Here is a 15,890-nt window from a genome sequence, read left to right as displayed (position 1 = left end):
AAATTAGAATCTTTATTCTAAAAGATACATCACTTCATAAACATTTCAGTTTTGCAAATCACATGGTAATTAAAAATTATGTACAGTACATATTAATTATTAATTAAAACGTTATTTTACTTTTTTTAAATAATAATATGATAAATAAAATCACCTACTGAATAAAATAATAAAGTGAAAACAAACTACTCTGACTCGTGTAATCCTTGTTTTCTTTAACCCACCCCTACTATAAGATTGCGTGTGACCTTATCTGGTTGTTTGATGATGGTGCATCAGAATCAGATGACATGTTAGTACAAAACCTGTTTTGGAGGCAAGTATTCGTTCCTGACAAGTCATCAGAAAAGCGGAGTACATGTATGACAAGTTCTGTAAATGTTTTTAGCCATGGGAGTACTTTGCAGATAAGGTTCCCGGTTCTGCTGCCTTGGGATGTAATTCACTAGTTTCAAGAATATCTGGTTTATCAGCTAGTGTATAAGACAAACCAGAATAGTTAAGCAAACCGAAGCTGACATCATTTAAGGAAAAAAAAACTATGTTTAGCGTGTCACTGGTTTGGGATACACTGGGTTCAAGTGAAGCTCATTCAAAGGATATATGGTTTACATTTCCAATGAGGGTGTGCACTGAATATAAAATCCCGGAGCAGTGAACACTAACTATACCATGTTCAATGCCTGATGAGTATGCAGGGTTCTCTCCAGGTTCTATTGAGTGACCCGTCATCCATCCAGCTTCTGATGTACGTTGGGTGTACTCTCCAGGTTCCGTTGTGTGGTCAGTGCTACCTCCTGGTTCTGTGGTGTGTTTGGTGATCTATCCAGGTTCTACCCATTTGGCTACTTCTCGTTCCAGCCAGTGCTCCACAACTGGTGTAACAAAGGCCGTGGTATGTACTATCTTCTTTGTGGGATGGTGCATATAAAATATCCTTGCTGCCAATCGAAAAGAGTAGACAATGAATTGGCGACAGCGGGTTTCCTCTCTCAATATCTGCGTGGTCCTTAATCACATGTCTGAAGCCATATAACCGTAAATAAAATGTGTTGAGTGCGTCGTTAAATAAAACATTTCCTTCCTTTCCAGGTTCTATTGTGTGTTCGGTGATCTCTCCAGATTTGGATTTTTATATTATTATTAATTTCGAATTGCGCAAGCAAAATACTTAAATTCCCCTATTATATTTTGATTTAAAACTCAAAATTGTCCCGTCAATTTTCTGTCCCGGAGCCGGCCCCTGGCCTCCAGAGATGGGCCCCGGGATAGACATGCTTGAAACCTCTGTGGTATAGGAGCATGTTAATAGATTAAAGTCGTCCAGATTCTGTTGTGTGTTCAGGCGATCTCTCCATGTTCTGTTATGTGTTCTGTGATCTCTCCATGTTCTGTTATGTGTTCTGTGATCTCTCCATGTTCTGTTGTGTGTTCTGTGATCCACCATGTTCTGTTGTGTGTTCAGTGATCTCGCCATGTTCTGTTGTGTGTTCAGTGATCTCTCCACGTTCTATTGTGTGTTCAGTGATCTATCCATGTTCTGTTGTTTGTTCTGTGATCTCGCCATGTTCTGTTGTGTGTTCAGTGATCTCTCCATGGTATATTGTGTGTTCAGTGATCTATCCATGTTCTGTTGTTTGTTCTGTGATCTCGCCATGTTCTGTTGTGTGTTCAGTGATCTCTCCATGGTATATTGTGTGTTCAGTGATCTATCCATGTTCTGTTGTTTGTTCTGTGATCTCGCCATGTTCTGTTGTGTGTTCAGTGATCTCTCCATGGTATATTGTGTGTTCAGGTTTTAAAGGGACATTCCTGAGTTTGCTGCAATGTGTAACATGTTATCGACTAACAGAGACATTTTAACGATTGTAATTCCATATAAAATATATTTTACTGCATAAAATATTAGTGGCTGCATGTTAAACGTATTTTTTGATCGTTCTAATATTTATACTAGGTTAAATTTCATTTTATTTCCTAAAATATTTTATTTTTTTCGTACGTACGAAATGTTTTGAAGACAAAATCCAATTTGGGCTTCTTACAAATATTAACCGGCCTCGGTGGCGTCGTGGTTAGGCCATCGGTCTACAGGCTGGTAGGTACTGGGTTCGGATCCCAGTCGAGGCATGGGATTTTTAATCCAGATACCGACTCCAAACCCTGAGTGAGTGCTCCGCAAGGCTCAATGGGTAGGTGTAAACCACTTGCACCGACCAGTGATCCATAACTGATTTAACAAAGGCCATGGTTTATGCTATCCTGCCTATGGGAAGCACAAATAAAAGATCCCTTGCTGCTAATCGGAAAGAGTAGCCCAAGTAGTGCCAACAGCGGGTTTCCTCTCAAAATCTGTGTGGTCCTTAACCATATATCTGACGCCATATAACCGTAAATAAAATGTGTTGAGTGTGTCGTTAAATAAGACATTTCTTTCGTTCTTACAAATATTAAGACTACCAGAAACACATTGAATATACAGCCACTGATATTCTAAACAAGAAAATATATTTAATATGTAATTTAGTTACATATTACAATGCAGCAAACTCAGAAATGTACCTTTAATGACTGCCCAAACTTCAGCACTAAAGATCGATGCTGAGCTGTAGTACAAGCAACATAATTCCCATCCCGTGATCCATCTATATACACCGGAATGTAATCACGGTACCTGTCTTGAGTTTCCATGAAAAACTGTTTATACACAACAGCATGTATACGATATTTCTTCAGATGTGCAAGATCAAACTCAATTTTAGGTGGTGTAATACACCCAGGTGGTAAAACAAAATATGAAGGAGTTTCCAAAGTGTCTGCGAAATTAATGTTGGAAATGGGCAAAACACAACAACAACAACAAAAAAACGCTTAATGCGAAGACCAAATGTACAAATGGCATTCGGCCTTGCATCAAACAACTTCATATATTTGTTATCAAACACCACTTTATGTGTTGGATGTTTCGGTAATGATTTAAACCATACTGCAGAGAAAGCTTTGCACGAATAGCACCCAAACAAGTTTTGTTGTGTGCATCAGCGTACAAGCTCACCATAGGAGATGTTCGGAATGCACCAAGACGAAACCCTGGTTATGTATAGGATTTAGCATCTGCAATTCACCCATAGACAAGTTTTGATCTAACTAAAGATCGATACAGACAGAGCATAACTTTGCAATCTGCTCCTCATTCATTATTACCAATAACATTTAAAATATTAAAAGCTTTTAAGCCCTTCTTTTCAACATATTAAATGGGACACAACAGATATCCTGTCAGATATAACCCCCAGAAATGTGTCTGTAGAATCCAAAGAGGCCAAGAAGCTATGCACGCCTTTATGGGTAGTCAGAGGTTTGTAGTGACATAGGTCAAGTCCGACTATGTAAGCCAAAACCGTAATTTGCACTTTACTAAAGTCACACTTTGCTAAATTGACTGTGAGATTGGCGTTCGATAGTCTGGTGAAGAGTTCTCTCAGATCTCTTATGTGGTCTTCCCATGCATCATTTGACAGCACCATATCATCCAAATACACTCGCACATTTGGCAAGCCTCCAATGATGAAATTCATTAGGCGTTGAAATGGGCCGAATGGCATGACCGTAAACTAAAAGAGCCCATCAGGCGTTACAAAATGTGTGTGGCACGTTCACACAAGGGAATTTGAAGATACCCCTTTAACAAGTCCAATTTTGTTATGTATTTGACATTTGTCGAATCCGACTTTATCAGTTTATTCACTTTCCGTAAATGTGCATACAACCAGTGACTAAGGTCCGATTTTGGTACCAGAATACAAGGTGAACTCCAGCCGCTATTGGACCGCTCAATTATGTTTTTTTGAAACATGTAATCAATTCCCGCCTTCAGTATAGCTCTTTTCTCTGGGTTCAACCAATAGGCATGTTGTTTCATGGCCAGCGCATCGTTTTCAAATTCCACATGTTGATTGATTATGTCAGTGACGCTGGGTGCATAGGGAAACAGACCAGAAAACACATTGATCAGCTGGGTTAATTCTGCCTTGTGGACAGCTGTGAGATGACGTAACTCATTGTCTTGATTAACCAGTACTTCGCTATTGATCATTCTCATATCTGCCTGATCACCTGGTTTGCTGTCTTTGCCGATCGAGTCGATTTCCACGGCCATGGAGGGACTAACATGTGTGCATGCATGGGAGACCTTTAGTAAGTTGACATGGCAGTACCTCGTTCTTTTGCCCTAATCTGGCGTAGCTACAATGTAACCTGTGTCACTCACTTTCGTTTCTATCGTATAGGGTCCAAAATATCTACTTTGTAACAACGGTTTAGGTAAGGGCAAGTACATTAAGACCCGATCACCTGCTTTGAAGACCCTAGGTTTAACTTTCTTGTCAAAGTTGTCTTTTATTGTACTTTGAACATTTGCTAAATGTTTTGGTGCTAACTGGTTTGCCTGCCATAACTTGTCAGAGTTATTCGCCTCTAACCACTAGTCTTTGACTAATTTTAGAGGACCTTTAGGGTGTGCCTGTAAACTAGCTCGAATGGGGTGAAACCCAAGGATTATTGTTTTAAATCCCATGCAGGAAATAAAACGTACAGTACTCCTAGATCCCAGTCCTTCCCATGTTCGCTACAATAACACTTAAGCATGCTCTTTAAGCTTAGATGTAAGCGTTCTCACGCCCATTGGGATTTAGAGTGGTAAGCACTAGACAACTTGGTGGAATTCTAAGAGGTCCATAACCTGTTTGAACAACTTTGACGTGAAGTTAGAGCCTTGATCACTCTGAATTTCGGAAGGAAGACCTGTCATGGTAAAGTATTTAGTCAGAGCCATATCTATCACCCTTGCCGTTATTTTCCACAGCGGAATGGCCTCAGGGAATCGAGTATTTACATACATGATCGTCAGTAAATATTTGTTCCCCTGACTAGTACGCAAAAAAAAGCCTCACAATGTCTATAATTACTTTCGAAAATGCTTGGCCAGTAATAGGGATCAACTTCAGAGGTGCCGGGGGGAGGGGACGTACCTGATTGTGCTTATTCACCAACTGAAAATACTGATCTGTATCTGTGTATATCCCTGACAAATAAAACTCACGTGCAAGGAATTCATACGTCTTAGGTGACCCACGATCATGACCCAAACTCAGAATGTCACGCCTGTAAATTCTGGCACAACCTGAACATTATCATACTGATCATTCACATCACCCACTAGTTTTGACGGACCTTTCCTCATCAACACCTCATTTTGTAAATAAAAACATTCACTCTCATACGTGCTTTGTTTTTTACCAACCAAATTGTCCCAAACAGCTTTCAAAGAACTATCACTTCTCTGAGCAATACACAAACTTTGTTTATTCCTATTTACCTGAGACAGAATATCCCCAGAGTTATCTAATTCAACAGCTGATACAGGACTGAATTGGATTGTATCCTATTAACAGACACCTCATAATCGACTGACGTCACACTATCTTTCACCTCAAACCATTTCGCTAAACAGGTATGTGATAACTCAAATTCCTCCTTTTCTTTCTTTCTCCTAGACATAGAATGCGCAGTGGCGCACACATTTTTTTAATGAGCGTTACGCTAGTGTTGAACAATGGTCCATTGGTGTTTATTTATTAAGTGGATGTAAAAACTGGATTACTGTCAACATTGGTGCATTTCTCAATTAATGTTCAACCATTAAGAGAGGAAAACAAATTTACAAAATCCTGGTTATAAACAATAAATATCATTCTGATCTTTGCTCTCGAGCCCCCAGATAATGCATCTGAGAATGATCCCGGATGAGCCCTCACTTTTATACTCCTGTCACAGTGCTCACGCCCCCACATGCATATACAATAATATTCCATGGCTCGTTTCTCTATCTAGGGGTTACCAGGCGCTTTTGTAGCTTCGCAACAGTGATAAACAATAAACAAATACTCTCCTGTAGTTTAGTACTAATTTCATCAACTAGATAAATGAAACACCAACAACTAACCACATCTTACTTATGTAGCCTCTTTAGGCAACATATCTCTATAACAGAAGCTTATTTAAACATCAGGTTTAATTAAGAATTCTATATATCAGATATAACTATGAACTATTGTTTACAGTTAAATTATAAAAGATAAGTACATATAAAATGTTTGTGTGTAGCATTCATATTTCTATTAAATATAGTTATATTAGTATACCCACTGAAACACAATTCTAGGTTCGTCACACCCGCTACATTTTTCCATTAGTAGCAATGCATCTTTTATATGCACCATCCTAGATAGGATAGCACCTACCACAGCCTTTGATATACCAGTTGAGGTGCACTGGCTGGAATGAGAAATAGCCCAATGGGTCCACTGACGGGGATCGATCATAGACCGACTGTGCATCAAGCTGGCTCTTTACCACTTGGCTATGTCCCGCCCCTAAAAAACAAGAAAGACAACTTATTTGATAGCTTCATGACCATTAAAATATATATTAGAATTGTAATAATAATTTTAAAATATTTAAAAGTACTATCTAAAAAACATGTTACAATGGTAACACATTTCGATTTCCACACAACAAATTGGTTATTTAAATACAAACAAACAACCTCACCCTCGCCAAAAAAAATCAATAAAAAAGAATCAAATAAAATCAAATACACCCCCCCGCCCCAAAAAACAAAAAAACAAACAAGAAAAAGAAAAGAAAAGCCAAACAAAAACAAAACAAAACAAAACGAAACAAAACAACAACAAAAAAACACCAAAAAACACCAAAAAACCCCCACATTAACCCCCCTTCCCACGAAATAAGCATGACATGTAGTAAAACTAGTATTGTATTACGGAAAGTCACTTGCGTAACGTGTCAAATGACATCATCACGCATGAATCTCTGCTCTGACTTCATTAATCTTTAACTTCATTCAACAGATGTGATCGAGTGTCAAGAATCGAATCCATGTGATAAGCAGGCCATTTGCACGAACACGATTGGATCATATACTTGTGCTTGTCGAACTGGATATTCTGAAAACGGACACACATGTACAGGTATTAAATGGCGTTATTTGGTCTTACATACATTTCTGAATCATCTACATTTGCAGTGTATGGAATGTAATGGCACCAGTGTGAACTGTGATGTCTTGTGATATAAAATATCGTATTTGAGGCATTTTCATTTATTAAGTGTGACAGTACACGTCGATGTGTTTTAATCAGCCAACTCTTTTATTTATACTCACGTATATTGCTGTTTAACAGAGGTTTGACAAAATGAAATGCATTTATAAATATAATAAATCTAACATGAACAACTCGGGGGAAAATTTGTTCTAAAATCAGAAAGCATTATCCACAACACCATAATGATTCGCCATATAAGCAGGCTTGCCTTATTTCGCTATTCGTGAAAGTTTTTTTTTTTCTTCTTGTGTTAAATACTCATTATTCGACTCGCAAATAGCATTGTAACATTAACTAAAATAGCAAAATGTAATTGCTACTAGTCGACTAAACCTTGCTTAGAATCAATGGTAAAAATACTAAAAACAAAAAATATGTAGACAAATACGCTTTAGTTACTGTATATATGTAGAAATGCCATCGTTCAGCCATAGTCCATTGCCTGGTGTCCCAGATCAGATCATTGGCTATCCAGGAGCGGGACTCGGGACAGACATGCTTGAAACCTTAGGTGTATATAAGCATGTTAAAACAATTAAGTTCAAAATTGCGCCAAATTTCCTCGATCAAAATTGCGCACCCTTTTCTCTTTGGCATTTAACTGCTCCATTCAAATTCCATAGCACCACCACCACCCTCACCCGCCTGCTACCGATTTGATCGGGCTGCTGGTGCTCCCTTGCACCTGCCAGTGCAGGCGGTCCCTCCTCTCCTCTCCCCCACCTTTCCTGTCATGGACAGGCGTGCGCTACAACAGCTTGTTCTGAATGTGCACGTAAAACCCTATGACATGACATGGCATTAAGCTGAATCAGATTTTAAGTAATAAAAGCAATAGTATGTAAAATCTATCCAGTTATTTGCTAATGATCAATATTAAAAATAACCCCAAGACAGTGCACTATAATTAGAAACTACACAACATACCCAGCTAACAGATTAAATGAATTTACTCTAATTTGGAACACAGATGTGAACGAATGCTTAGGACAGAATTCATGTCACACCGATGCCGACTGCAACAACACAGATGGATCATATGCATGCACCTGCCGAAATGGATATTATGGAAACGGACAATGGTGTGCAGGTAATACAATTGAAGCTTACGGTTTAGAAATGTTGAAAATAATTTCTTTTTTCAAAATTTTAAAAACATCCACCTGATCATGTTTGTATACACTGTTTATACCACAATTTTAATGCATTCATTCATTCATTCTCCCCAATCTGTATCGAAGTGTAAAGATATGTGTCATTAAATTTTGAAAAATTGTTATCTTCGAAATATGAATATTGCACATGATAGTGATATAGTTGATTTGTCCACAGCACTGTGCATTTTGTCATGGAATGAATGAATGAATGTTTAACGAGACTCCATCACGAAACGAAATTGGCTATTGGGTGTCAAGCGAAGGCAAATGAGTAAATGAAATGATAATTAAAATCAATATAAAACGTCTAACAAAAATAGAGAAGTGTTACATAATAACTAGAAGTTAAGTGTTAGGTCAAGAAGCTCATAAATTTCTTCTATTATCATTTATGTATCTTCATCACTCTATCTCAGTAATCGATGATATAAATAAATAAAATCAAGGATTTCTTAATTATTTTGATTTTTAAGACGTTAACAGTTAAAATAGCTATTGATTTGCTTTGTAGACATCACTTGGATTTTTTTTTAAGTTCGATGATCAACAGTTTCAAAGAAAATGCTTATCGTAGAATGCAAAATTATAGCATGCTTTGTGGGCTAGACAGTCTATTACTCCTACAGGCGATATGTCAAGTGTATTTCTACTGTCCTGGAGCCTACGTTAATAAGATTAGTATAGGCTGAAAACAAAACATTTTATGAAATAAATATGTTTGTGGCGTAATTTGTTAATCGTGACTTGTCGTTTTGACCTTTTATTCTCTTGAGTTTGGGAGGGTAAAAAATAAAGCTATCATCAAATGTAATATCTTACTGCAAAGGTATTTTCAATCTGAACACAGTGACAATGGTTTCGTTTTGATATATTGATCACCCCCTCTAGCACAAGTTCAGGTTTTGTCATGGAACCAGAGTAACCCAGAAATGATTGTTAGATACAGGGCTGTTCACAAATATTGTTCGCAGTGACTGCCATTCTGTTAACCCTGTTATATATGTCAAATAACTATTTCATCTTGAGTTTCCCTATGTTGGTGAAAATTAAAATGCATTAACACTTTTCGGAATTTTACTGTATATTGCAGACAAGAACGAATGTCAGAATGGAGAGAGTACATGTCACACTGACGCTGTCTGCAAGAATACACCTGGATCATACACGTGCACCTGTCAAGATGGATATACTGGAGATGGACATTCATGCATAGGTAACTGAAGCTTACAACATGATAATGCTAGCTAATGTATATGTGACACTGAGACTTGGCGACATTGGTACAATTAACAGATATACCAAAAAGAATTATGCATTTGCATAACCTTTAATACTTATACTTAAAGTAAACGCATTGTGTTGCTTGATATGTAATCACATTATTTATTTTTGACACACACGCACGCACAAACCATTCGCATGCATGTACGTATATGTGTGGATGTACGTGTTCATGCCTGTCTGTCTGTCAGTCGATAAAACAAACAAAACATCGTGAACATGCTGGCGTACGCCAAACCGTCATATGAAGCAGCAGCAGCAGTAGAAGCAGTATTACCACCACCAGCAACATCATCTTTATGCGAGCGAGACGTAGCCCAGTGGTAAAGCACTCGCTTGATGCGTGGTCGGTTTGGGATCGATCCCCTTCGGTGAGCCCTTTGGGCTATTTCGCGCTCCTGCCAGTGCACCACGGCTGGTACGTCAAAGGCCGTGGTATGTGCTCTCTTGTCTATGGGATGGTGCACATAAAAGATCCCTTGCTGCCAATTGAAAAGAGTAGCCCATGAAGTGGCGACAGCGGTTTTCCTCCTTCAATAGCTGTGTGGTCCTTAACCATATGTCTGATACCATATAACCGTAAATAAAATGTGTGCGAGTGCGCCGTTAAATAAAACATTTCTTTCCTTCATCTTTATGCTTGCTATTATTGTTGTAATCGCTGTTGTCATTTTAGCCTGTCAGCAGAACATGTATGGTCCTAACTGTATAAAAGTGTGCTCAAAACGTAAATGTAAGTTGAGTAATTCCTCCTGTGATGCCAAGGCAGGTGCTTGTGATGACGGATGTCAAAATGGGTGGACTGGATCAGACTGTACAAAAGGTATATCATTACCCTGACGTGAAACATATTTATATACACAAAGTGTACAGCAATACTGACAACTATACAGATTACAAGAGAAGCCATTTAGTACACACTGAGTCTCTAGAGTAAATAATGTGTCATACTAGATATATTAAACAGTTCACTACTAGTATTCTGAACGATTGAAGCATAATGTTGTAATTTGTTCACGTTATTATTTATTCATCAGATATAAAACCTGTATATGCTGGTTAATTTCAAGACAGTCTTTGAAATCTGTGATGAATGCGTAACGCAGAATACAACGTTTGTAACTCATAAGTGAACACATTTGAATAACCATCTCGTGTAAGGTCTGTGAAAATATCAGTATAAAATCCCAAATAGCTTATTCATATTAATATTTAAATTGAAACACGTGACATTTTCTAATTTATTCAATAATTGTATTTACCTTTCAATTCAGACATAACTGAGTGTCATGGATCGAATCTGTGTGGTACTCATGCACTTTGCAACAACACCGAGGGGTCATATATATGCACATGCCAAGATGGATATTCTGGCGATGGACGAAAGTGTAACGGTAATTAAGCCAACTGTTGTTTGTGTATGGTAGTATTACATAATAAAACCTCTCGGAATAGCTAATAAAAATGATAGTGCCATGTTTATTTAATTAGTTTTGTTTTGGTAAAATCCAGTGTATGTCTGGTAGTACTATTATTTGTAGTGGTTACTATGCACTTCATGTGAAACAAAAATTTACAAAAAAAGATTTAGGGAAATAGCGACCACAAAATGCTCCATTTATTTTTGTTGTTATACCGGTGATAACAATAGATAATTAATTTGATCAGTGTGTCATGCTGAATATTATAAAGAGTTTAGCAGACGTTTTGGGCCAATAATTTGGAAATGTTAGTTATTTTAATCATGTAAGAAAAACAAATTCCTAGTCTCTCTATGTCCAAGGCCTAACAAGATGCGATTTTAAGAATCCAACCGTAACTAGACAAAAGGGGCAGACCCTATTGTTTTCATTAAATATTTCAATAATGTTGTTTCTGTATCTAACATTGGTAACTGAGAATACACGAATAAATAAGTTTTAAAAGTATGCATCCACCATGATTACTTCTTCCAATGCCGTATACGGATTACAGACAAGTGGAATTTATGTCTAACTGAAGACGAATGGAACTACATGCGATTACATTTGCATATGCAACACAGATAACTGAAGCGGACAGGTTCGAGAATAAAATATGAGGGTCCGCATTATTTGTGTTCCATTATTTATTAATTTCGATGTATTAATCTTATTTGCCATACAAGTGATGTAATAATTAATTCGACATACATCAGGATATACCTCTTGAAGGCCTCTCGAGCAAAAGTATCTGCATAATGGCCGATACACGTTGTAAACGGTGGATAGAACTATTACATTTCATCTAGACGGACAGCATGGCGATGGTGGTCAATGTTTCACACTTTATATGATAATGTAGTGAATATATTTACTATTGAATTAAGATGTATAAGATAATTATCGTTGAACCTTACTTACTATAAGCTATTGCCTGACTGTATGAACCCCGATTTTGTTTCTAATCCAAATTTAGATATTTTGCAACAGGTGAGACCCTAAGTAGAAGAAAGACATCACTGGCAGTATACTAGAGTAACATATAAGGCAAGATAACAAACAAACGCAATGTAGTGAATATATTTACTATTGAATTCAGATATAGACGAGTGTGTCGAACAGAAACCCTGTGGCATGGACGCTGATTGCAACAACACAGTGGGATCATATACCTGCGCGTGTCGAGATGGCTATTCTGGAGACGGCATAAACTGTGCAGGTAATACAGTTTCTTAAGTACAAATATAAAGAATAGCAATATTACTTAATTAATGTGTCATTATTTTGTTCACGTTAAAAGTAATTATGTGTTAAATAGACATATGGTATCACAAATTCCTGAAGAAAAATTTGTATGAGTTCACGAAGGTTATAAATTTTTTGACGATGACATCACGATATCTCAGCAGAAGTGACATAGACAAGTGTATACATATTACTATAGTCCGTTTACGTGAAAAAGGAAACGATGGATCGACATATAACTCTATAATGCATAAAGTTAAAATTCATATAAAACCCATACCAACTCAACATTTTTGAATAAAGAATACAGTATAAATAAAACCGTTTCTTTACAATTTATCATAATAGGCTAAATCTTATTTTACAGTGAAGACAACTGGTGGAACAGCCAACATAAAGGACGCACGGTCCTACCTTTATTCGTGATGTACTGCATTATAGATTACTTCGATAAGGCTGGTCTAGCATTTTATCTTCACCTCTGCATTCAACATGAGATTAATGCATATAATTTGATGGCAAATTGTTACGTAACCTTTTTATTTACTCAGAAAGTTTTAGTAAAAAAATGTTGTTTGAGTTGGTATGGGCTTGAAACTAAGTAGCATGTTTCAATATAAGTTTTAACATTATTCATTATAGAGTTTATGCCAATGCATCGGTTCCATTTTCATGCAAACAGACTATAGAAACAAATGGAAAAATAACTATTGTGTTAGTATTTTCCAGACTGTCTAGAAAATTAGACCGATAACAAAAATATATAACTAGATCTAATAATATCACTGTCGAGAACATTTTGAAAGTTATAAATATATCCATGGATGAAAATGAGCAATTTTTATTCCACTGAACTCGTAACTAATTATAGTCACTTGTCATTATTATAATCTCCATTCCCTAATATTATCCAATGGCATACGTTTTACCAACAAATACTACATTTATAGTTATTTCAGTTATAACAATGTGTTTGGTTCGGCCCTTCAAGATAACGAAATGTGACAAATGGAGCTGAAATCATATGAAGTGATGCATAATGATTGGTATTTGGTATATTTGATATGTTTGGAAAGATCGTAATGTAATATTTTCTATACCTCTATGTATAAATGTATGTATAGATTTAAAATTGCACAAATATATTTTAATGACATTGTAGACTGGAATAATATCATTGTATCATAAATACCACCTTTATAATAATGTAACAATTTTGCCTTCATTGGCCGGCGTTGGAATCAAATACATTACAAAGTTAACGTGTCTGTCTGGGTTCGGCTACCCCTTTCGGTCGTGGACTTCAAAAATATCCGACAGTGAAATGTTCTAACAACTAAAAATTACATACGGCAATCAGTTTCACATAGGTTATTTAAGTTACAGCTCTTCATTACAATTTAAATATAGTGTAAAACTTAATAAATTAAATAGTCAAGTACAGTTTGTAACTATTGCTATTGCGAGGTTCATCATGTGTGCTAATTATCAAGACTTTCTAATCCTCCCACCCTCATTCAATCACCCGTTCATAACACAATGAGAATCACAATAATAGATTACTTAGATATGTATGACTAGAGAAAGAACTGTACTCGCACTCACACTTTAACTCCTCGAAATATTTCTTTCTGCCCATGAAACCATAAGATTCCCAAACATAGAACGCTTATAAATGTACTAAGTAGAAATCATATTATTTTCTCTCAAACTCTCAAGAAAGAATGATAACTACCCTCAAAACATATTTTGGAATCCTCTCAATGGTCAATACAAATAAGATTATCAATATTTTCTAGGTTTTACACATTACAGTATGTTGACTCTTTCCTCCCTACATTACTATTCAACAAGTAATTTACCCATTAAAGTAATGCCTGACCGTTGTCAGTCCACATATAATAAGTCTAAAACCAATTAGAGAGAGAGAGAGAGAGAGAGAGAGAGAGAGAGAGAGAGAGAGAGAGAGAGAGAGAGAGAGAGAGAGAGAGAGAGAGAGAGGGGGAGGGAGGGAGGGGAGGGAGGGATATATATATATATATATATATATATATATATATATATATATATATACATATGAGTGTGTGTGTGCGTGCATGCGTGTGTGTTATTGCGAGAGTCAGAGTCACCCGCAAAACAAAATATATATGAAAAAACACAACACAAAATATACTAACTGGCGTAGGAAGCGGGATGCAGTGTGTGTGTGTGTGTGTGTGTGTGTGTGTGTGTGTGTGTGTGTGTGTGTGCACCACACTTTGTAGCAGCAGCGATGTTTTTAAAAATATATTTATACATGTATACATGAAGGGCGTGTGTGTGTGTGTGTGTGCCCCCCCCCCCCCCCCCCCCCCTCCAACTATTTGGCACCTTCCAATCCAAATCAAAACATTACCGAAATACATGGTCTCATACCACTCTTTTAATAGTTGAAAACGTAAAATGATCTTCCCGGCATCTTCCACAAGATATCAATCTGATTCCAAGAACTGAGTATTAACGTGTAAGAAGGATGGTGGAAGATGTTAGTATTAGAAATGCAGATACTAAGAATAAAATCAAGACACAAAACAAAATCAGAAAAAGGACAGCAACCAAATGAGATAATTCAAGTGAAATAATACCGGAAATATACAGATTTGTTACAATAATAAGTCATGATGCACATGGTCAGTTTAATAATGCACATACTCTACAGAAGCGTGCGTTTTATGATAGAACAGAAACGAAACTCTCCTTTTATTGTAACTATCGTTCATTAATATGTTAACTATTTTAGTCTTGTAACTGACATTTTAAATGACTACTCTTCATTGAACAATTGAAAGAAATTATCCTCTACCGATTAGTCGTCAAGGGGATTCAGCATCTCGATGTCACTTAAGAATTGAACGTGAAATGTTTTGAGTTTCATACTAGCATGAAACTCAAAAATATTCACGTTCAATTCTTATAATTCCAAACACATAACCATGTCATTAATGTAAACCTCTTTAAAATAAAAAGTGAACTCTATTTTCCAACTATTTACTATTTTATTAACACGAAATTCATACTCAACATTAGCGGAATGCCTATGGTAGTTTCGGCTTTTCCCGTCAATAGCCGAATGAGAGAATGACAATGTTACAATCATTAATACAATTCATATTAATTTTTTGCATTAAATATCAATACCAAGTAGAAACATTTTGAATCCACTAGAAACATATAACGTAAGTAATTTTAATAACTTTTAACCTGTAATAAAAATGTCTGAAGCGATCTATTTTGTATGGTATAATTTATATGTGAAGCGGTTGGTGTATGAATATTTAACTACGAACTATGGATGGGCGCCATTTTTTGATTACTGTCCAGATTTACCAATTACGACGTTGAAATTACAGTTATAAAATATTTGACTGCGTGAAAAAATCCATGTGTTGATAGATTTGACATGGAGAAAGTGGTTTCAATGTTTCCGGAAATGGATGAAACAGGTGTGTCGCGAGTTTCTGTGTTTACTGGCCTTGTAATTGTGGAAGTGGCAACACAGGATGGTTTTGGCATGTGTGACT

At 36.6% G+C, this 15,890-nt stretch overlaps 1 protein-coding gene across 1 annotated transcript in view; it reads left to right on the top strand.

Annotated features, from left to right (window-relative positions):
• The window catches only part of LOC121374546 (protein draper-like), a 39,449-nt gene that overhangs the window by 20,261 nt on the left and 3,298 nt on the right, over positions 1–15,890 (top strand). Inside the window, exons 7-12 of the mRNA XM_041501651.1 lie at positions 6,933–7,052; positions 8,158–8,277; positions 9,435–9,557; positions 10,302–10,448; positions 10,900–11,019; positions 12,185–12,304. Coding sequence (XP_041357585.1) covers positions 6,933–7,052; positions 8,158–8,277; positions 9,435–9,557; positions 10,302–10,448; positions 10,900–11,019; positions 12,185–12,304 — 750 coding nt within the window. The remainder of the gene's footprint in view (positions 1–6,932; positions 7,053–8,157; positions 8,278–9,434; positions 9,558–10,301; positions 10,449–10,899; positions 11,020–12,184; positions 12,305–15,890) is intronic.

The sequence above is a fragment of the Gigantopelta aegis genome, chromosome 6, assembly GCF_016097555.1.
Source record: "Gigantopelta aegis isolate Gae_Host chromosome 6, Gae_host_genome, whole genome shotgun sequence".
In the NCBI taxonomy this organism is placed as follows: domain Eukaryota; kingdom Metazoa; phylum Mollusca; class Gastropoda; order Neomphalida; family Peltospiridae; genus Gigantopelta; species Gigantopelta aegis.
The sequence above is the reverse complement of the archived record's forward strand: the minus strand, read 5'-3'. Positions and strand labels throughout refer to the sequence as shown.